This window comes from Tiliqua scincoides, chromosome 5, assembly GCF_035046505.1.
Source record: "Tiliqua scincoides isolate rTilSci1 chromosome 5, rTilSci1.hap2, whole genome shotgun sequence".
NCBI lineage: Eukaryota > Metazoa > Chordata > Lepidosauria > Squamata > Scincidae > Tiliqua > Tiliqua scincoides.
The window spans coordinates 127,262,855-127,285,895 of record NC_089825.1 but is presented as its reverse complement, the minus strand read 5'-3'; the positions used below and the strand labels follow the sequence as shown (position 1 = coordinate 127,285,895).

Sequence of the window (23,041 nt, the reverse complement as noted above, 5' to 3'; positions counted from 1 at the left end):
GCCTCTGCCTCATCCCTTTAATATGGTTAGCATTGCTAACACCAGGTTGCCCAAGGCTAGGGGGAGTGCGGGAACCCAGCTCACTGGTGGGCAGTGGCTTTTCCCATTCTCTTCACTCTCACATGCAGGTAGTCTACAGTGGCTGGCCAGGACTGGGTGCTGGAGCTTGGCCATGCTGGGGGGGTCCGCTGAGCCATTGCTCAATCTGGCTGACCTCTGGCACCTGCCTTGAGGGATCCACAGGGATCCTAACAGCTGTAATGCAGCCAGATGGACCCAGAATCTGTTGCAAGAAGCTCCTCATCTGGGGGCAGGTTCCTCAAATAGGTAAAAAGTCCTCCCTGAAGCTGGCCATATCTCCAGCCCTAGTCACCCATTGCTGAGAGCACCCCTTCTGCTTGTACTATAGGGGAAGCACCTTGCAGTGGGTTTCTGCTGCTGTGCTGCAAGGGGGCACTTTGAACTCCTTTCCTCACAAGGTGTGCTCTGGTGTGCCAGGTGAACTCCTGTGGTTCAGAGAGCGATGAAGAAACAACAGCGAATTTGTGCATGGATTGAACTGGATTCTCCCCCTAAGGTGGAAAAATGTGGACAGAACTTTGATTGGTGTTTCAGGCTGTCCTGCAGTTCAGTTCCTTCACTCTTCAAAACATGTCCTGTAAAAAAATAAATAAATTAAGTTTTCATCTTTTGCTTCCAAATGTTGGAGGGGGGAGGGGATTCTGTAGATACAGGCAATACTTACCCCAACAAAAAATAGAGGGCAGCAGAAATGGCAAATGCCACACAGATAACTCTGTGGAAGAAAATGAAATTTAAGAGTTAAAAGCACCTTATTGTTCAGTTACCAATTAACGACAGTTAGTTAGCACCTTATTGCAGCAGTTCCCAAACTTTTAGCACTGGGACCCACTTTTTAGAATGACTTGCTGGAAGAGACATCATCAAGCAAATTAAAATAAATTATGAATAATTAAACTAAAGTAAAACAAATAATTAAATAAGGGGAAACCAGCCCTGTTTCCACCAAGTGAATTTTCTCTGTAACCAGCCTACAATATTCCCACCCCACCAAAAAAAAAAAAAAAAAAAATCAGTAAGGTTTTCAGCCCTACCCAGTGCGCTTTAACTTCTGTTTAACCACTGGCAGGATCCACCTGGCTTTGCAAGCCTAAAAAAATTTCACCTTACCAGTTGAAGTATCTTTTTTAATCCTTTTTTTTTTGGGGGGGGGGCTGCCTTCTGGAGCATTTGTTGAACTCCATGTTCATCAGAGTGGGTCCGCTCTGGTGGCCTCACATTCCCCTCTGCCTGACCTGACCACAAGCCAATCCTGTCCTGAGGCACCATTTATCATCATTATATGAAATCCTTAATGTTCAGAATGGCACATTTGCATAAGGATATTTTTCAAGGACTGCAATAGGTACAAGCCCGTCATAAAACACCACCTTCTTTTCTGGGCTTCGGCTCCCTATATTTCTAGTTCTGCATTTGACATCAGCACAGATCTCTCCTATGTGAACATGCCCAGAAAAAGCATCTTCCCAGCATCCCCCGCGCGCCCTCCACAGGAAGTGCGTCACCAGCCCCGCCCCTTGGCAGCCTTCAAACGGAAACGGCCCCTCAGTCATCAAAGCGGATTTGAATTTCTCGGTGGATTTGTGAACCTTCAACAATAATAACAAAAATAAATGATAATGTTGTTGCCGTGTGAACAGGCCCCGCCCCTTCGGCTTCCCAAACGCCGGGGCTGTTGCCATGGAGACGAGGAGGCAGACAAGATGGCGGCCAGACGCCCTGCGGAACATAGACCGGGGGGTGAGTCTAGACTTTTCTGCCTCTGCGGCTTCTGAACACTAACTCCCGGACTTCTTCGCGCCGTACTGCAGACACGCACCTCTGCTGCCCGGGAGAGGCGAAAGCGCCGCGGCCGGCCGTTTCCGCCGATCGCGCGGAAGCGAGTCTAGCCTTTCGTAGCTCTACACGTTCTCCGCCCACCACGTGACCGCGGTGACGTCCCGACGTACGCAGCCCACGTCTCGCTCAGTCTCGCGATGCCGCGGTTGGCGCGTCGATTTGAATGTTGTCACGGCGCCGCGGCCGGTAAGACCCGCGATTCGAGGGGGGCGGGATCGGGATCGGGCCCGCGCCTGGCCCGCTCGACGGGGCCCTCCGTTGCGGAAGGCCGCGCTTTCCCGGGAGCGAGGCCCGTTGACCATCACGGGGCTCCCTTCGGAGCAGGCAGGCAGGCAGGCAGCGGGCGGGCCCCGAGGCTGCCTCCCGGCCGCCCTCGCCTGGGAGCGGCCCCGTGGACCGCGGCGGGACTGGCCTCTGAGCAGACGTCCGCGGGCCGCAGTCCTGCCCGCGCCTTCCCGGGAAGCCCCGCTGACCGCAGCGGGCGGGCGGGCGGGCGGAGGTGGGGCTCGAGGGGTCTCGTCCTCGCCTGAGGCTTTGCGTCCTCCGCAGAAGGGCTGCAGCGGGCGGGCTTCTGGCTGAGCCAGCGGGGCTCTTGCGCGCATCCTGAGGCGGGGAGTTCCGCAGGCGAGTCGCGCAGACTAAAGACGCTCAGAGAGAGAGAGAGGCCCCACCGCTGCCAGCACCGCTCCGTCCTTTGCCAGGCGCGAGGGGGCGCCAGGCGGAGGTCTCTGGTTCTCGCGTCCTCCCTGAGACATCTGGGGAGCCGGACAGACGACAGGCCTTGGGCCTGATCCAGCCGGGTTCTCCTTGTGCTCTCACAGCAACAGTTTGGTACATGGGAAGCTCTTGCGACTCCTCTGGGCCGGGAGCAAGTCCCGCTGCACACCCTGCTCCTGAGTAAGCGTGTGTGGAACAGGGCTGAGAACCGCTGTGTGAAACATTCCCGGTGTGGCAGGATCCTCCTGGCCCACTTGAAGGGGGGACTGGGAGAGAGATGGCGTTTTTTTTCCAAAGAAAACCTAGTGAGTTCATGACTGACAATTCTGTGATTCAGAGTATCCTGTCTCATCCGTCACAGCAGTGCAGTGGCGCAGCCAGACGGGGTGCAAAGCGCTAAGTTTTGCAGGGACCCTCCCCGCAGTGTGCAGGTGATCACTCCCCTCTGCTTTGCACCCACCAACAACAACAGTATTTATATACCGCTTTTCAACAAAAAGTTCACAAAGAGGTTTACAGAGAAAATCAAATAGCTAATGGCTCCCTGTCCCAAAAGGGCTCACAGTCTAAAAAGATGCAACACCAGCAGACTGCCACTAGAAAAGACACTGCTGGGGTGAGGTGGGCCAGTTACTCTCCCCCTGCTAAATAAAAGAGGAGCACCCACTTGAAAAAGTGCCTCTTAACCAGTTAGCAGGGGTTACTACTGATCACAGAATCCATCTGGAATGGCTCTAAAGGGGAAGGCTGGCTGCAATGAGGTTCCCTGCAAAAATGTGTTTTGCACCCCCTCTAGCTATGCCACTGAAGTAGTATTGCTTTGCTGGATCTGACCACCAGCCCCTCAAGTGATAAACTAGCCACTGCCATCAGGTTTGTCCCCCTCCAGCATTTACACTGTTAACATCCGTATTACTAAGATGGGACTTCTCATGGTCTGTGATCAGTAAATCTGTCTTCTCTATCCTTCAAGCACTTGGTCATCTTAAGCCTCCTGTGGAAATCATTGTGGTGTGATTCCACAAGCATAACTGGCTATGGACAGCTCCCAGTGTTCTCCCTAATCAAACCCATGCTGCACACAGGCATCCGGATATTATGGTGCTAATCCATCACTGGCATTGAAGAAATGGAACAGAATATTTCTGTTATCCTCTTAAATGCATGGCAGAACTTCATTAAAATAAAGTAAAAGTTCTTCTTAAAGCAGCCTGGGTTGAGGGGGCAGGGGAGGAGGTAATCACTCCTTCAAATTTCATATGGATCAATAAGAGCCCTTTGCTGGGGACATACCAATTGTATCCAGTAGTCTGAAGTAGTCTGAAGTGGAGCAGAGAAGCTAACTCAGCCTGTCTACGGATCATCTCTTCCTAGAACTTCATGTTCCATCCTTCCCTGCAGGTGACCTGTGTCACCTAAAGAGGGAGGGAGCCTGCTGTACAGTCTGAGAACCACCAATTTACTGAAAAGTTACACCTACTGAATTCAGTAAGATTTGTTCCCAAACAGGTATGCCTAAGATTTGCAATCAATAATTTTTTTTGTCTGGAGCCGTTTATAGGAAGACTGGGATAAATATTGTCTCCAGATATTAGACAATCAAAAGTCAGTAAGACACACATCCTCATAAAGCTTGTTAGCATTTGCTAATGTTTCCTCTGCAAGGATGGCGTGTGCATTTCAGACTCAAGATGTTGTCCTGATTTTGCTGCTAAATGAAATTGTCTTCCTAGCTATTAAATGATTAAACCTTATGATTTAAATGATTAAAGCAGTTGCCTGCCACTGTCAGATATGTGCTTCCGGTGCTATTTTCCAAGCAGTAACATTTTGTGACATTTTGGTTTCTTTTAGGTGGATAAGAAGATAATAATGTCACAAGAGGAAGACAAGGGAATCACAGTGAAGGTAGCACTAAGATGCCGACCGCTGGTTGCTAAAGAGGTTTCTGAGGGCTGCCAGATGTGCCTCTCTTTTGTCCCTGGAGAACCACAGGTGAGGGAGGATTACATCTTCAAGGGGCTGAAATAATGCAGGACTCACACTTCTGTAAACAAGGACAGGGATCAGTCCTAATTAATGCTGAATTTGTAAAGGGCAAAAGCATAGCCCTCATTCTCTTTCCATCCTTGCAGGTAATTCTAGGCAGTGACAAGCCCTTTACATATGATTACGTCTTTGACCCATCCACTGAGCAGGAGGAGGTTTTCAACACCTGTATTGCTCCCCTTGTAAGGGGCATCTTCAAAGGTGAGAGCATGGCAAATGTAGGGGGAGGTGAATGGGTGGGTTTCAGAGAAGTAGTTTTCCGAAGGCAAAGTGGGAGTTTACATTTATTTATATCAGCTTATGGTTTCTGGGATGACAGGCCACACATGCTTGTTGCCTTCCTGTGTGTGAGAGCATACAATAACTTCAAGCTTTGAACAAGCTGGACAGTCAAGGTGCTGTAACTGGACATTCTCTGATGGTGTCCTGCCTCATCCAGGCACTGACTAGATCTGTTTAACAAGATGGCTGTACTTGCAATATAGGCCCTGAGATCCTTAAGATCTCTGCTCCTAGTATGTTACTGCTTCAAGGAAGTAACAACGTATTCATAAGTTATCTTATTTTCCTGTAGAGGAGTGTCTTTGGATTACAATTCATAAATGGTCTTGGAGCAATAGGCAGATATGTCTCAAATTAACAAACCTGAAGGTGAGAACAGATGTGTTCATCTGCTTCTGTCTGTCTTGTTCTTATTCCTGTGAACAGACAGAAGACTGTGAGCAGGCAGTTGGCCTCATGCAAAGACCTCTCACTTTCCTTGTGGCTTTAATTCCATAGGGTACAATGCTACTGTGCTGGCATATGGACAGACAGGGTCGGGAAAAACCTATTCCATGGGAGGGGCCTACACCTCAGACCAGGAGAATGATCCAACTGTTGGCGTCATCCCCCGGGTGATCAGGTTACTCTTTGAAAAAATGGAGGAGAGGGCAGAATGGCAATTTGCCCTGAAAGTCTCTTATTTAGAGGTAGGAGCCATTTATACTTTTTAAGTGCTGTTGCTCTACTGTATCTGCTTGTGCAGGACCAAGCCTTCGGCTGTAATGATAAGAAAATTATCTCTCAGGATCAGATGCCTCTGGGCTCCTTTGTAAAATGGTTTTGCACTATCTCTTTCAGCATAAGATACTTGCTGAAAAGGAGCTTTTGCATTTTCCACTCAGGACATTTGCTGCATTTTGGTTCTCAACTAAAGACGACTTACAAAATCAAAAATTTAACAAAGGCTAGAGGAAAAAGGGAGAGAGAATAGAAACAAAGCTCATCATGGCAAGGAAAAGTCAACAGTCAGGTGAAAGGGATGAGACTTAACCAGCTTCTTAAAGACCACCAGTGATGGGGCTAGCTAAGTGCGCAATCCTAACCCCTTTTGTCAGTGCTTTCCAGCACTGACATAAGGGAAATGTAACTCTGAGGTAAGGGAGCAAACATTCCCTTACTTTGAGGAGGCCTCCGTGAGTGACACCCAACTGCAGGATGCAGCACATGTCCCATTGGCACCGCTATGCCAGTGCTGGAAAGTACTGACATAAGGGGTTAGGACTGCACCCTAAATCTTACAAGTGAGGGCATTCTATAGCCTGAGTGCCACCGCTGAAAAGTTCCTGCCTCACATCCCCTCCAAATATGACTCCATGGGTGAAGGGACATGGAACAGAGCCTTCAATGATGGCTGCAGGGTGCAAGTAGGTCCATATGGGAGAAGGTGGTTGTGGCATGGTATACTACAGGACAATTAACTAAAAACAAATTCACCCCTTGCTGGTGGGACAGCCAAGAGAGATGTCAAAGGTGGATGATGATAAAGCCTCTCCCCAAATTTCTGGTTTTCCTGCTGTTCTTGTAGGACCTGCAACAAACTCAGGGAAAATAGTACAGTACTTCCGTATTAGCAATGCAGGCAAGTGGCAACAGGGCTTTTTTCTTAAAAACTGCAGCATGCCTCTGTTGGTGGTGGCCCCAGAAGTGCTGCTGATGTTTCCAAAGGCTGCCTCCCGCTAAAAGGCATTTTGTGTTTTTAGTTGGCATGAGCTCCCCGAGAGAGAGTGCACTCAGCGGAGAAAGTTTCTGTCTTGGGAAGCAGCTCCAGTGTTAGGAATGGCAGGTGCCACTGTGACTTGCACAAGCACCAGGGTCTGAGCAACTTTTCATCCTCTCTTTCTTGTGCTTTTGTGTGCTGCACTGCTTGTGTAGACACCAGTGTGACCTGTTCCCAATCAGTTCATCTTCTTGGCCTTTGCTGAGCCATGGGGGAGGGACCTACCATTGCCCCCTTCCCTCCTCTGGACACTTGTCACTGGCCTCCTGGCTTTTCACTAATAATGAAAGCCTTTTTGTGCTAGTTCTACAGATGATTGAATCTTGCTCCCGCCCCAGTGCTTTGTGTAAGAGTGAGGTTAAAGAAGTGAGTTTTGAATTTGGGATGGGGGGATTTGTTTGACGAGAGTAGTGCCAAAATTCATAGCAATTAAGACAGGCTAGCAGCCTAATCTGATGTTAATGTACTTGGAAGTTATTTGGAAATACTTGAGGGGGAAACTACCTATTTGCATTTACATTTGTTTTCTAGTTTCACTTGACCCTTAACCTTGTGTTCTCCATTTTATGGTGTGTCTTTCAATCTGTTTGGATTCTGAGCTTTTCTTCTAATACCTTCAGATTTACAATGAAGATATCTTGGATCTCTTGTCCCCAGCCAGAGAACGCACGTCTCAAATCAGCATCCGTGAGGACCCCAAGGGAGGTATAAAGGTAGGTTTGTGTACTGGTCTTTGCCAGTACTGGTGTGTACCTATCTTTGTGTACTGGTCTTTGAAGAAGCAGGAGTGAAGCATGTCACAGGAGCAAGGCGAGTAGTGACCTCCTTCTGTGGCAGCCCCACTCAAGCTTGCTATTCACCAACCGTCTTGGTCCCTCACCAGACATGCAGTTATTCCATGGGAAAATGCATCAGTGAGTCACATCCATGAATTTCAACTTGGGTGAGATTTGCAGTCACGCGTTCAGTCCAGTCTGGGGGTTTTTGTGGCAAAGACTGCTACTCTCTCTTCTGGTGCTGTCATTCACGCCTTGGCCGACTCCCTGTTTCAGCACGTGTCGCAGCAGCACTTGCAAGCTAGAAGCGGCTTCCCCCTGAGGGTTTGCCCTTCTGAGGGCAGTAAGTTTCCTGCTCCTCCTAGTGACAGGTTAGGGTGGCACATTTGGTTTTTGTGCAAGTGGTGGATTGACTGGGAGCAAACTAACTCAGTGAGGCACTGAGAGACACAGGGATGAGTTCCATAGCCTTGCCGCTGCTATGCCCATCACCAGCCCACTGAACATGATGGGACTGACTTCTGAGTAGACAGTGTGCCCCATCAGTGCAAAGGGACATGACTGCCCTTTGAGGCTGAAAATAAGGACAGGACAAACCCTTGTGGAAGAGGGCTTCACAAGGGTTCCTGCATCTGAGAGACAGTGAAACAAGGTGCCTGCCTCCAATCTTCTCTGCCTGGGCTGCTGTCCTATATGCACCCTTCTGGGAGTGAGCCCCACTGGACACAATGATTGCAGCAGTCACCCAGGGCAACCCGGGGAGAGAGGTGATATCTACCTGGGCTGGCCTTGTTCGCAGCTCACTTCTCTCCCCCCCATCTGTGCTAAGGGGGGGGTCCTTGAGGCACGAAACTACATGGTAGCTCTGTCCATGGCTTTCCTTGCCTCTGCCCCCCCTTTCATAAGAGCACAATGGGACATATATCTGTATGTCAATAAAATGGTGACACCCTTCTCCTTCCAGTGGGAAGAGAATTGAAGTGCAGATGAGAGAGGCTCCCTAAATGGGGGCTTCTTCCTTCCACTCCTCTCCCCCCATTCCAACCAAAGAGCCAAAGCAAAAGCTGCTTTCACTGCTGTCTCTCCTACTTGCCACAAGCAAGAGAGCAGAGATAACTGCCCTTTAAAGCAGAGACCAAGGAGAAGAAGAGTAAAGGAAGGTCCCTTTGGAAGCCAGTCTAGGGTACTGTCTCGCCTCCTTCAGGGACTCAAAACCCTGATACTGAAAGCTACTTGAGTGTGTTTTGCAACCAGTAAGAAGTGAAACAATTATTTGACTTCTTCTCTGAGAGAACACTTGCAAATAAAGGCACCCAAGTGGGTTTTTGGTCAAAACTTGTTTATTCCATGATATTTGCTCCTTTCCACATGGGTTTTCTGTGTGGCTGGTCTATGCCTTAGAGTTTCTGGGTCTTGAAGAAAAGCTCCACTTTCCCTCTCCCTCTCAATGTAGATTGTGGGATTGACGGAACACGAAGTGACTTGTGCCCAGGAGACAGTCTTCTGCCTGGAGCTAGGAAACAACTCAAGAACAGTGGCCGCCACAGCCATGAACACTCAGTCGTCACGTTCTCATGCCATCTTCACGGTTTCCATTGAACAGAAAAACAAAAATGACATGTAAGCAAAGGCATATTTGGTTCCTGGTTCTCAAGGTATGATCTACTGAAAGAGGATGTGGCTTCTTAAAAGCACTCTTAGGTTGAGCTACTTGGGGGGTGCGGGGGGGGGGGGAGCAATCTGTAGGGAGAAAGACAAGGAGGATAGGAGTTTGAAAGCTGAACAACTGACTGCCAGGCAGTCTTATCATTTGCAGCACTACCCAATGAATTACAGCTGCTTGCGAGGCCTAACCATTGCCCGATTAGTTCTACTTTCTGTCTTGTGAGTAAAACCTACCTTTCTTTCTTTCATAGAAACACCAGGTTTCATTCCAAGCTTCACCTTGTAGATCTCGCAGGCTCAGAGAGGCAAAAAAAGACCAAAGCGGAGGGTGATCGGCTCAGGGAAGGTGAGTGGAAAATAGGTTTTGGTGGTGATTGGGTTTGTCTCTTGGACAGCAGCATCTTTAGAAATTGCAGTCTTTTGTACTTTGGAAGTCTGACTCAGAAGGTGAATAATTCTTGAATTTGATTAATGGCAAGTCAAGAAAATAGCTGTTCAGGAATACCAGTAGAGAAGGCCAATAGTTTGTGGGCTTCTGTTTGTGTAGTGCACTTGTATGCTCTCAGTCTTCTTTCAAGAAGCTGAGCGCCTAGCTCTGGGCTCTTATTTTATGCTGGTGAAAGAAAAAACCAGCACAAAAACATTACGTGAAATAAGAGGTGTTTTTGGTTTTGTGTGCAGGCATCAACATCAACAAAGGTCTTCTCTGTCTGGGGAACGTTATCAGCGCTCTTGGGGATGAATCCAAGAAAGGCAGTTTTGTCCCTTACAGGGACTCGAAGTTGACGCGCCTTTTGCAAGGTAAAAACGGAACACAAGCCCTGGGGAATTTTGGGCTTCCAAGATCATCCCTTTTAGCTTGCCTAAATTATGAACTGAAGATGTTTAGTCTAAGTTGTAGATCCTCTTTCCATTTTCTCCTCCAGATTCTTTAGGAGGCAACAGCCACACTCTTATGATTGCGTGTGTGAGCCCGGCAGATTCCAACCTTGAAGAGACTTTGAACACCCTTCGCTATGCTGACAGGGCCAGAAAGATCAAGAACAAACCAATAGTGAATATGGACCCCCAGGCAGTTGAGATCACGAGGCTGAAGCAACAGGTACTAAGCATGCTGTGTGTGTCTGTGACCTGCTAGAAGAGTGGATCCTAGTGATGCACGCGCCTGCGGGAACACCTTGAAATAATTCCTTAGTAATAATAATAATAACTCAGTATTTATATACCGCCTTTCTGGTCATCGGATTCCTCCTCTGACTTTATTCAAGGCGGTTGACATAGGCAGGCGTTCCTAAATCCCTCAAGGGGATTTTTACAATCATAGAGGTTCTCTCTTTCAAGAACCAACCACATTTCAGAATGGATCTTCCTGGTTTGGTCTCACTTCTGGCCTCCAGTTCTCCCACGCAGACTGACAAGCAGCTCCATCTCTCACATGGAGGGCAGCCAAGACGCTTCTTGCTCACACCAAGAGCAGGTGGAATCGCTCAACTCGGCTAGTCAGCCGCTTAAAGGTCTCGCCATTCTCAGCCCTTCGGGGAGCTGCCAGTGTCCTCGAACTGGCGACCTTCTGATGTTATCTTCGGGCTAACGGAGGCTCTACCTTCTAGAGCAGACTTCCTGCCTTAGTAATTGAAGCCTCTTCACAGACTGGCTGTTAAAGTTCTAGTTCATGGTAGCCGTGTGTTTCCTTTCAGGTGCAACAGTTGCAGGTCTTGCTGCTGCAGGCTCATGGTGGAACCCTTCCAGTGTCTATTGGGTAAGAACTGTGCCACGGAATGTGTTTATTGGCCAGAGATCTGTTGGTCACTTATCTTTTCTCCTTCACTGTCTTTACCTTTGCCTCCATCCTTTCAGAAAACGGGCTCCCTCTTCTAGTCTAACATGGCAGGTCTATTTTTGCGTAGGGAATTAACGTGCTTCTTGTGCAACCTTAGGGGCGAGCCCTCGGAAAACTTGCAGTCTCTGATGGAGAAAAACTACTCCCTCGTGGAAGAAAATGAGAAGCTGAGCCGTGGCCTGAGTGAAGCAGCGTGTCAGGTTGCCCAGATGCTGGAAAGGATCATTCTGGTAAGTCCACAAAGTGGGGGGGGGGAGCACCCTATTTCTTTCTCTTTTCTCTGAACATGGGCATGACACGGGTTTTAAAAGAGGCAGGGATCACTCTGGGAGCAAAACAAAAAAAGGCAGTCTTCATGAAGCGCTTGGAAAAAAAAAACTCTTGCATAGTTTTCACAAAGGATTATTTTTGAGCTGGCCCTTTTCAGAGACGTGGAGGGAAAATGGACATTCCCAGTGGCATAGCTAGAGGGGGTGCAAAGCACTAAGTTTTGTGTTCTGTTTTGTGCGGCGCCTCCGTTTTGTTACCCCCACCTGCACTGACTCTGAAGGGGAGGGGAAGGGGCTGCTTGCATGCTGCGGTGAGGCTCCCTGCAAAACTTAGTGCTCTGCGCCCCCTCTAGCTATGCCACCGGACATTCCTAGCTAGGTTTGATGTGGTGGTAGGTTGTTTCTTTCTTTCTCTCCCTGCTGTTAATTCAACACTCTTCCAGTCTAAGCCTTCCAGGTGGAGACATGTCCATTCAGTGCCCAGCAAGCTACTGTTGCTGGTCCTTGATGAATGTTTGGTAGAATGCATCCAAAGCAAAGCTGTGGCCTCCTAGGTTTGAGTCCAGCATTCTTAGGGATGAGTGGCACCTCCAGCACTCTTTTAAGCAGCTTGTCATGCAATCCTGTTAACAATGCACTGCAGATATTGCACCTCATTAATGACCTGTTTCTAATTTTCGGTAGTCAGAGCAGCAGAACGAAAAGATCAGCATAAAGCTTGAGGAACTCCGACAACACTCAGCGTAAGTGTCTGCTGTGCTACGCTTGCTTGTTTATAGAGCAATGGGACTATCCCAGCCTGAAATATGGGGAGCAAGGTTTTGGGTTGCTTGGGACCAGTGGTGTGGCTAGAGGGGGTGCGAAGCACTAAGTCTTGCAGGGAGTGTCCATGTGGTGTGAAGGCAGCCCCTCCCCATTCCTTTTGGAGCCATTCTGGGCAGGGGAGCAAAACGGAGGTATGAGAAGTAGCAGGAAAACCTACAAATAGTTGCTTTGTGACCAGGCTGATGGCTGCCCAACTGTGTCTGTGGCTCTTGGCTACTCTGGTCTCCTGTTAGGAGGGAGCCCCCTATAAACAAAATGTGTGGTGCAGAGTGAGACCTTCTGGGCAAGCATGGCAGAAAACTGCCACCAAGTTCCAAATGCACCTTTATGGGACTGAATTTCAGGTTGAAACTGGATCTGCAGAAATTGTTGGAGACTCTGGAAGACCAAGAACTGAAAGAGCATGTGGAGTTGATTTGCAATTTGCAGCAAGTGATTGCCCAGTTGCTGGTAAGAATCAGCGTGGCAAATGTGGGAATTCCTATGACTAACCCAATGTGTAGTGCTTTCTGTCGCGCTTGCAGAGGGCTCTTGAGCAGTCAGTGCTCCAAGCTTTGCTTATTCTGGGAGGCTCAACATGGATAGAGCAACAGGTTTCCATTTTGGACCAGATCATGATGGTGTTGGGGCACATGAGGTTTACAATTACAAAGAAGTCCTGGGAGTTGTAGGGACTCTCTGCAGTGCCAGGCTAAACTGTGTTCTCTCCTCAGAATGAAAATCCCGCCAGTGTTGCTGATATGGACACGTCATCTGATCAAGAACCTAGTGCTGTAAGTAAGAGCCTTTCTTGATGCACAGTTGGCTCTGGAAAGATCTCCTGTTGACATGCACTCTGACAACTTGCTGTCTTTGGCCTTGCTCTCCTGATGCAAAAAGAGAATAATGATGCAGCCCACCTCATAGCAGTCATGGTGTAAACCAGGGGTCTCCAAACTTTTTGGCCAGAGGGCCGCATGAAATATCTGGCGCAGTGCTGAGGGCCGGAAAAATTTTTAAATATAAAATTTAAATAAAGAAATTAGAGATGCAACTTAGATGAATGAATAAAGGAATGAGTGGGCTCATTCACTCAGCCTCTCCAGCCCTCAGAACACCCTCCAGATGCAGTCAGAGCACAGCTCTGGTCATGTTCAGTTGAGTGGGCCAGAGGCTTTCAGGGAAGGCTGGCCACGGGCCAGATAGAGGCTCACTGCGGGCCGCATCTGGCCCCGGGCCAGGGTTTGGAGACCCCTGGTGTAAATGTATAGCACCACTTTGCAACTTACATTTGCAAATGTAGTCACCGAAGAAGCACTGAACAACATTGAGTGCCTGCCTGTGCTGGAAGAGCTTGACCGTGAACCAACCCTAGAAGAACTTCACGTGGCCCTGGACTCCCTTGCCTTCGGCAAGGCACCTGGAAAAGACAGCATCCCTGCTGAAGTCCTAAAACGCTGCAAAGACATCATCGTCACTGAGCTGCATGAAATCCTCTGTCTCTGCTGGAGAGAAGGTGGAGTACCTCAAGACATGAGGGATGCAAACATCATCACACTGTACAAGAACAAAGGTGACAGAGGTGACTGCAACAACTACCGCGGCATCTCTCTCCTTAGCGTTGTAGGAAAGCTGTTTGCCCGAGTTGCACTAAAGAGGCTCCAGGTACTTGCAGAGAGCATCTATCCAGAATCACAGTGTGGATTCCGAGCCAACAGGTCCACCACTGATATGGTATTCTCCCTTAGACAACTGCAGGAGAAATGCAGGGAACAACGACAGCCACTCTTTATAGCCTTCATAGATCTCACAAAGGCTTTCGACCTGGTCAGCAGAGACGGCCTCTTCAAGATTCTCCCCAAGATCGGATGTCCACCCAGGCACCTCAGCATCATCAGATCTTTCCACAAGGACATGAAGGTCACTGTTGTCTTCGATGGCTCCACATCAGACCCTTTTGACATCTGAAGCGGAGTGAAGCAGGGCTGTGTTCTTGCGCCAACCTTGTTTGGGATTTTCTTCGCTGTCCTGCTGAAGCAGGCCTTTGGAACTGCAACAGAAGGCATCTATCTCCGGACCAGATCAGACTGAACGCTCTTCAACCTCTCCAGACTGAGAGCAAAATCCAAAGTCCAGCTGAAATGTCAGCGTGACTTCCTCTTTGCCGACGATGCAGCTGTCACTACCCACTCTGCCAAAGATCTCCAGCAGCTCATGGATCGTTTTAGCAAGGCCTGCCAAGATTTTGGACTGACAATCAGCCTGAAGAAAACGCAGGTCATGGTTCAGGATGTGGACTCACCTCCCTGCATTACAATCTCTGCGCACAAACTGGAGGTTGTCCATGACTTTGTGTACCTTGGCTCAACGATCTCCAACGTGCTTTCTCTTGATACCGAGCTAAACAAACGCATCGGTAAAGCAGCCACCACGTTTTCCAGACTCACAAAGAGAGTCTGGTCCAACAAGAAGCTGACGGAACATACCAAGATCCAGGTCTACAGAGCTTGCATCCTGAGTACAGTTCTGTACTGCGGCGAGTCATGGACGCTTCACTCACAACAGGAGAGGAAACTGAATGCTTTCCACATGCGCTGCCTCCGACGTATTCTCGGCATCACCTGGCAGGACAAAGTTCCAAACAACACAGTCCTGGAACGTGCTGGAATCCCTAGCATGTATTCACTGCTGAAACAGAGACGCCTGCGTTGGCTCGGTCATGTCATGAGAATGGATGATGGGCGGATCCCAAAGGATCTCCTCTATGGAGAACTCGTGCAAGGAAAGCGCCCTACAGGTAGACCACAGCTGCGATACAAGGACATCTGCAAGAGGGATCTGAAGGCCTTAGGGATGGACCTCAACAAGTGGGAAACCCTGGTCTCTGAGCGGCCCGCTTGGAGGCAGGCTGTGCAGCATGGCCTTTCCCAGTTTGAAGAGACACTTTGCCAACAGTCTGAGGCTAAGAGGCAAAGAAGGAAGGTCCATTGCCAGGGAGACAGACCAGGGACAGTCTGCACTTGCTCCCAGTGTGGAAGGGATGTCACTCCCGAATTGGCCTTTTCAGCCACACTAGACGCTGTGCCAGAACCACCTTTCAGAGTGCGATACCATAGTCTTTCAAGACTGAAGGTTACTTTGCAACTTAAAAAGGTGATATTGACAGCAGTGAAGTATGTGTTGGTGTAACAGCAAGGTGCCCAAATCCCCTACCTACATACCAGTTCAGTTCCAGAGGTCTGTTCACAAGTCAAAATGTATGGAAGTCAAAACAACCAGTCCTTGCCAACCCAGCATTATTGCACCTGCATGGAGGTCACTCAGGAACCAGTGCGTATATACAGGTGGTGCCTCTGTATTTGCAGGGGAACTGTTCCCAGACACACCCCCCCCCCCCGTGTGGGTGCAGAAAACCATGGATAATATAATCTGTGGTTTTCTGGCCCACTGGGGCTCTGAATGTATCGGAACTGTTCCTCAGCCCATAGAGGCCACACACAACCTTTTGAGTCTTGGAATGGCCTCTGGATCCTAGAAGGGCACTTTTGGTTTTCGGCCAGAAACTGGATATGCCCTTCTAGAATCTACGGAGCCCATCCTGAGGTCCATACGGACTGTGCGCAGCCTCCATGGGCCTCGTAAGAGCCTCTGGAGGCAACCAGAACACAGTTCTAGTTGCCTCTGGAGGCTTCAGGTTGGGTCAAATCTGACTCAACGTAGGTCTAGGGACCCACGTTGAGCCTGATCTGTAGATAAAAAATTTTGTGGTTAACTAGGCTTAACCTGTGCTGTGGCAGCAGTTAAGCAAGTTTTAGGGTCAAACAGAATTTCAGCTCTGGGTCTTTGTCCAATCCATTAGCTGTCTGCCTTGGGCTATAGACTTTTACTGGTGCTTCTTTTGATATGTGCTGCTGGTTGTTCTGTGTTTTTTATGTTGGCTCTTAGTGATGGGCTTTATAATGATTTCTATTTTATATTTTTCTTGGCCACCTTGAGCACTCACAGTGTGAGGGAAAGGCTGGATTTAAATACATCATCCATCTTGTCCAGGCTGGCTGGAACGGATAAATTCCCTTTGTATGCATCAGTCATCATCATCTGGGACCTTAGTTAGTAGTTCAAGGCAGTCTGGGTAATCCTAGGCAGAAGCTTCCAACCTCTCTCTTCCTCCTTGAAGGATTTAGTTTAAATTCTGAGAATGCAGACTCTTCTTTCTAAGCGTAGTAAGCCCTTGTCATTGCAGGTATGTGGGTGTTGGAAATGGGATTATGTAGACAGAAGTTTTAGGCCAAAAATCTAGTAGCAAGCAAAACTTGAGTTAGGTCTGGGATCTCTTTAAACTTAAGGGTAAAAGGGGTGTTTTTTTTTTGTTTGATATTGCAATAAGGTGTATAGTGAGTATAGAATGAGGGCATGTGCTTTTTCTGTAGGCCCATCAGCTTCTGTGAAAATGGTGTGCCAGTTAACAGCAGTTGCATCCCGCATGACTTCATGTGGTTATATTAGTAGGGGAAAACAGTAGCTGTTTGTCTTTCCTTTACCCAGGTTTGAGAAGGGGGGGAAGCAACACTGTTATTGAATAAAGGGAAGTACATGGTCCAATTCCAGAAACCAGGATTGTTGGTTTCAGAATCAACTGCATTGTCCCCTTTATAGAAAGCAGCAGTAAACTTCTACCAGAGGTTTCCTAAAGTAATTGAGACCCGACTGTTGCTGGGCAAGCAAAGATGCTGCCAAATTATGAAGGAGTCTAGCAGCACAATGCCAGTGTGAACTCCACCTGTGCATCCTTTTAAAATGGCATGCAATTCTCCTCTCTTGTTCTGGGTTTTTATATTGTCTTTCTTGCAGGCTTCAGAAGCCAGCCTAGATGGTCCCGGTTCCTCTGAGGAATATGCCGCTCAGCATGCTCTCCACCAGGCTCAGATGTCGAAAGAGCTGCTTGAGCTCAACAAAGCCCTGGCTCTGAAGGAGGCCCTCGCCCGGAAAATGTCTCAGAATGACAGCCAGCTGGAGCCCATCCAGTGCCAATATCAGGTAATGGCGGCTGCTTCTCATCAGGAAGAAACGAGTAAAGAATGTACTCTTGACCTGAGCTATCTTATTGGTCACTGATCGTGCCATGGAGAATCCCACCTTTCTTTCACTGTGGAGCTCAAGGCAGCGATGCTTTGTCTCTTCCTTTGCCCAACACTGGAAGCAGCAACACCTTCTGTACTGAACGTTGGTTTTGGGTTTGGAAGGCTTATTGTGTTTAATGTGAACAAAATCACTATATGGGAGATGTATTGTCTTGCTCCATGAGTTTGTCCCCCTTTTAATTTCCTGTTTATGCTTGTGGAATCTATTTATACACTTGTGGAAATGGTTCATAAGACATTTTTGTATTGATCAGATATAATATGTGAACTATATATTCTGTACTGCTGACTGAATCTCTTTAAAGAATTGTCTAATCAAGGGCTCTGTGTATATCTTTTTTCGCTTAATGTAATATTCTTAAGAACATAAGAACAGCCCTGCTGGATCAGGCCATAGGCCCATCTAGTCCAGCTTCCTGTATCTCACAGCGGCCCACCAAATGCCCCAGGGAGCACACCAGGTAACAAGAGACCTGCAAGGCTTCCTGGGAATTGTAGTTAAGAACATAAGAACAGCCCCACTGGATCAGGCCATAGGCCCATCTAGTCCAGCTTCCTGTATCTCACAGCGGCCCACCAAATGCCCCAGGGAGCACACCAGATAACAAGAGATCTGCATCCTGGTGCCCTCCCTTGAAAAGATTCTTCTTTATCTTAATTCAGAATTTGTGTATTAGACTTTTCAGTATTTCCCAATTTTCTTTTTTGTTTCCTTCCCTTTAAAATTTTATATGGGATTCCTGTTGGCTACAGCTCTTTAATTATACATTTCAAAACTTGACTTATTTATCCAGACTAATATCAAGGACCTGGAAGTGCAGGTCTCGAAACTGCAGAAAGAGAAAGATGACCTGGTCTTGGCACTCCACATGACGAAGAAGGATGTCAGTCAGGCAAAGTAAGAGCAATGTGGGGGAGCGTTGTGGAATGCCCCATAGGGAAATGGAGAGGCCACTGGTCCAAGGTGGCGCTTGGGCCTTGCAGTGACGAGTGATCCTGTTGTGATCTTTCAGGCTGAGCGAACGCCGCCGGAAAAGACTTCAGGAGCTGGAAGGAGACATGCAGGAGCTGAAGAAAAAACTGAAGGAGCAGTCCAAGCTCTTGAAAATCAAAGAGTCAAGTGAGCAGAGAGTGTGCAAGCTGAACCAGGAGATTCGAGTAAGTCTTGTTTTGATGAGGAGTGGGGAAAGTGGTCTGTCGAAAGATGTGGAGAGCGGAACTGGGCAGGAATGGCATTTTGCCTTTGATCATGTTCCTGGAAACTGCCATTGTCTGGTTGGTGCCTCTAGTATTTTAAAGTAGGAAGGGACTTTGGAGAATGTGCGTAATTTTTTTAAAAAGGAAACAGTTGAAATAATTGTGGAAAGCAAAGACTTCCTTCCTTTGTCTTGTTCTTCTCCAGGCAATGAAAAACCAGCGTGTTCAGCTCATACGTCAGATGAAGGAGGATGCTGAGAAATTCAGGCAGTTGAAGCAGCAGAAGGACAAGGAAGTGATCCAGCTGAAAGAGCGGGTGAGTTGGGCATCTGGCACCACAGTGCTTCTTGCCTGAGACATTCCCACCGCCATCTGCTGGATGTTAATGGTTACTGCATCTGTTTGATGAAAACTCCCCTTTATGCTTTCCAGCCAAGCTTGGGTATTTTCCCTCAGTCTGCTTCTACTTTTATTACCCCCCTCTTCTCTTCTCAGATTGTTCCATTCCCTTTTTGTTAAAAGTCTTAACAGGGATGTGTGGTGGGTGGGGAGGCAGGTGAGGCAGAGCCTCCCCACTGGAGTTCTTTGAAAAGCACCGCCGCCATGTGAGGTGTGCAAGCACTCGCAACTCACACATGTGGGTTGTGAGTGCTTGCACTCCTCACGGTGGCAGCGCTTTTCAAAAGACTCCAGTGGGGAGGCTCTGCTCACACGCCTCCCCACCTACCACGCGTCACTGAAGTCTAACAAATTCTGGGGCCTGACTTCCCACTCCTAGAGAGGCCGGTTGCCTCTATGTTGACCTGAGGCATGCTGTAAGCCTTGTTGCCAGCCATGGTAAGGAAAAAAGTATCTTGAGAACTGTGAAGCCAAGGGCCCAGCGGAAACCTTGATCAAAGACAGCCTGGGGAGGACCACCAGCCTGGCTCTGTAACCCCCTCCCTTCCCCTGAATTATGAGGTACTGCAGCCTCACCTGGATGACTTCTGCCTGCTCTGTCTCTCAAAGAACATTGTCCCTGGTCTCCCACAGCAGCTTCTGGGCTTCAGCAGCCAGGTTCTCAGGGGGGCCTTCTCCTATCCTGTTCCCTCTCCAGACAATCCATTACATTTTGATCCTTTGCCTGCCTAGTCCATGTTTAGAAGTAACTTGGTGACTGTCATGTCTCTTCGTCCTGCAGATGCTACTGTGGGTTTTTGATGAGATTCTTTTGATAAGAACTTCTCTGGGTCAGTGTTCTCTTAAGAGGGGGGGCTTTTCCCAGATGGGCTTCTACTGCTTGATCTCTTGATCTACTGCTTCTACTACTTGATCTCTACTTGCTTCTTACTTGATCTTCTTGATCTACTTGATCTTACTCTACTTGATCTTTAACTTGCTACTTGATCTACTACTGGCTTCTACTGCTTGATCTCTTGATCTACTGCTTGATCTCTTGATCTACTGCCTGGGATGGTGGCAACAGGTGCAAACTAACAAGGATTCTTCTGCAGCTGCTGGAAAGCAGGGAGCAAGAAGGTGTGCGGTCACACTAACCACTAGGCACCCCTTTTAGTCAACCTGTCTTCTTCCAAGATTCTCTTACCTTGAAAGGGTGTTGAAATGACACCCACTTCTACTCTGATGTCATTTTCAGGATCGCAAGAGGCAGTATGAACTTGTCAAGCTGGAGCAAGACTTCCAGAAGCAAGCCGCTGTCCTCAGGCGGAAAGCAGAAGAGGTAAGGGGGTCTGGGCAGCTCTGTACTTTGTTCTGTGCATGCGTTTTCCGCTTTGAAAATGACACCATGTAACAACATTGGGACAATTTGGTGTTTGTTTATTTTAGTGTCAGGATTTCCGAAGTGCCACTGTTGTTGGCATTGTGTCAGTCATTTAGACACAATTGACACCATATGGTTGCATAATACAATCTGTGTCACACTGTATTAGGCAATGGGATAGATAAAAACACAAAACTTAAGGTAGCTAAAAAAGTTTTGATACAACAAACCTGAGATTGCCTTTTGAATCCGCACTTCTGAATTGTATAAGAAACATAAAAAATTAAACAAGCTATTTTTGTGTTGCCCAAAATACAAAAATAATCTGCAGCCATTTGACTCTCCGAGCCTCTAGTTTCTGCTGAATGCTCTGACCTCCACGTCACTTTTGTAGGCTGCCGCTGCCAACAAGCGCTTGAAGGACGCTCTTCAGAAGCAGCGAGAAGTTGCTGACAAACGGAAAGAGAATCTCGGCCGTGGACTCGAAGGGGCTGCTGCTCGGGTGAAGGTGGGGCCCTGTGACTGTTGTTCTCCTTGGGTAGCCCAATGGGTTCACCATGGCGTAGCCGATTATCCTTCTGCCTGTAGGAGGAGCCTATTCATGGATCCCTTCGCAGGAGAAGCATTTGGCCATCTTTTGTTGCCCTTCTAGTGTAACTGGTTTCCCTCTTGTCCAGAGCTGGCTTGCAAATGAAGTTGAAGTCCTTGTGAGCATAGAAGAGGCACAGCGCCATCTCAACGATCTTCTCGAGGACCGGAAAACTCTGGCGAAGGAGATTGAGTCGCTGAAGGAGAGGCGGGATGCTGGGGAGAACCTACCCTCCAAATACAAGGTGAGCAGCAGTGTGGTGTGCCTGCAGGTGGAGAAGGGCGGGTCTTCTGCTTCAGTCCAGGGCAAGTCACCTTTTCTTGCTCTGAGGCAGGCACCCTGCCCCTGGCAGCTCACGTTTGTCTGCTGGGGTACATCCACACACTGTTTGCCACAAGGGGGAGTCAAAGACTCCTGTCGCTGGGAGGCCACAGCAGTGAAACCCACCCACCCACCCTCCTCCTCTTGGGAGCTGCACTTCCTGTTATCTGGCTGTTACCCATTTTCTTCTCATTCCTCCCAGAGACGTACGTTCTCCCACAGTGCTGTGCAAGCCAGCCATTCCATCACCAAACAGATTGAGAGCTTGGAAACGGAGATGGAGCTCAGGTACAGGATGCCTCCCCCCTCCCCCATTGCCTCCCCCTGCCCCCGCAAGAACTTACTGCGGCTTTCAAACTCCCTGGGAGTTTAGGTATAGGCAATGTGGGACTTCTGCTGAACGGTTCAAAGAACATATTTTTAAACACTTTTCCCTATGTTCTTTACCCACCCAGATGTTCTAGGGGATGGTCGCATCCCCTAGTGAAACACCCCAGCCTAGTCTACCCTCTGTCGCACTCCCTGCTTTGTTCTCTAATCTTTGTTGCCAACATCTTCAGCCGAATGTACTTCTGTTCACACACCAGTCTTGATTGGTTAGGTACAACTTGCTCACTGATTCAGCAATGCACACGTGAAACACAAATGTTAACATATGATGGGCAAAGCACAAAAGTCAGCTATAATGTTGATGCACATCTAGGAATAGATTCTTTCTCTGTCACAATCAAAACAGCCTTGGTTTCCAAATGATCTGTCCTACCGGCAAATATCTGATGGACCGGTGTGCTCTTTTCCTTCAAAGGAGTGCCCAGATTGCCGATCTACAGCAGAAATTGCTAGATGCAGACACCGGAGATCGCACAAAGCAACGCTGGGAAAGCATCGCCACCATTCCAGAAGCCAAATGTGCCATCAAATACCTGATTGGCGAAGTAAGATTGAGTGGCAGCAGAAAGAGGGCAGCTTTTTCAAGTTCTCAAAGCGTTGTCAGAATAGGGGCTTGGGCGAAGGAAGAGGTAGTGCCAGTTCACCTGCTTGCTCACGGCAGTTTCTGTTTACTCCATCTGCATGACCCACAATAGGGGTATTTATAAATAAGTTAAACCTAGGGTGAGAGGAGGTTACTCTTTGTTTCTGTTGCTTAGTGTCTACTGGGGGTGTGCATTCAAACAGCCTTTCAGTGTTTTTTTTGCATACTACATGCACTGTTGTAAGGTATCCGTTCTCCATGCCGCACATACCTGAGTGTTTTCCTGTTGCTGCTCTTGTTTACAGCTGGTTGCCTCCAAGGTGGAGGACGGGAAGCTGGAGAACCGCCTTCAGCAGAGCAAAGCTGCGTGCGCTGATATCCATAAGATGCTTCTCGAAGAGCGGACTGTGGCGGCTGAAATGGAGGTGGAGCACGAGAGTCGGCTTGTGGCAATGGAGCAGCAGCATCAGGAGAAGGTAGCGACAGCCATCAAAAACCTTGCAGTGACTTTGTGTCGAGTGCCTGTGGTCAGAATCCACTTGCTCTGTATCTGTTGGAGATAAAAGCTGCTGTTTTATTGAATAAGCTCATTGCCAATTTAACTCCATCCACTGCATAGTTCCCCCCCCCCCCAGAGTTATTTGTAGTAAAAAGGCTTTTAAACCTTGACTTCAAGTGTGAACCCTATCCTAGTTCTTACCTGCTTGTAGGGTGCATATGTTTGAGAGAAATCTCTTCTTCAGAAGGTCCTGTGAATACAGTCCTTGGGGTGACTTTGGTGACAACTGACACTTTTTGTAGACTTGGGGTATTTCTGGATCCAGTGAATCCAAGTTGCGCAGTGGCCAGGAGGTTTCTCATAGCTATTTGGTGAGAAGCCACAGCACGTCTCTGGATCCAGTCCAGGCTTTGCAGACCCTGTTTTGTGCCTTGGCACACTTAAGGCTTACTGTCATGTGGGCTTCATGGGTTGTCTT

The 23,041-nt window shown here is 48.3% G+C and overlaps 1 protein-coding gene across 1 annotated transcript in view; it reads left to right on the top strand.

The window, feature by feature from the left end:
- The first annotated feature begins 2,040 nt into the window (after nt 1-2,040).
- The window catches only part of KIF4A (kinesin family member 4A), a 28,420-nt gene continuing 7,419 nt past the window's right edge, over nt 2,041-23,041 (top strand). The window contains exons 1-24 of the mRNA XM_066627312.1: nt 2,041-2,106; nt 4,492-4,632; nt 4,773-4,887; nt 5,467-5,657; nt 7,348-7,440; nt 8,957-9,123; nt 9,420-9,514; nt 9,850-9,969; nt 10,095-10,270; nt 10,866-10,927; nt 11,106-11,238; nt 11,962-12,020; nt 12,447-12,552; nt 12,816-12,875; nt 16,933-17,118; nt 18,017-18,120; nt 18,236-18,380; nt 18,625-18,735; nt 20,056-20,139; nt 20,576-20,689; nt 20,859-21,014; nt 21,294-21,379; nt 21,897-22,026; nt 22,370-22,540. Of these exons, the coding sequence (XP_066483409.1) occupies nt 4,510-4,632; nt 4,773-4,887; nt 5,467-5,657; nt 7,348-7,440; nt 8,957-9,123; nt 9,420-9,514; nt 9,850-9,969; nt 10,095-10,270; nt 10,866-10,927; nt 11,106-11,238; nt 11,962-12,020; nt 12,447-12,552; nt 12,816-12,875; nt 16,933-17,118; nt 18,017-18,120; nt 18,236-18,380; nt 18,625-18,735; nt 20,056-20,139; nt 20,576-20,689; nt 20,859-21,014; nt 21,294-21,379; nt 21,897-22,026; nt 22,370-22,540 (2,787 nt within the window). The 5' untranslated portion in view covers nt 2,041-2,106; nt 4,492-4,509. The remainder of the gene's footprint in view (nt 2,107-4,491; nt 4,633-4,772; nt 4,888-5,466; nt 5,658-7,347; nt 7,441-8,956; nt 9,124-9,419; nt 9,515-9,849; nt 9,970-10,094; nt 10,271-10,865; nt 10,928-11,105; nt 11,239-11,961; nt 12,021-12,446; nt 12,553-12,815; nt 12,876-16,932; nt 17,119-18,016; nt 18,121-18,235; nt 18,381-18,624; nt 18,736-20,055; nt 20,140-20,575; nt 20,690-20,858; nt 21,015-21,293; nt 21,380-21,896; nt 22,027-22,369; nt 22,541-23,041) is intronic.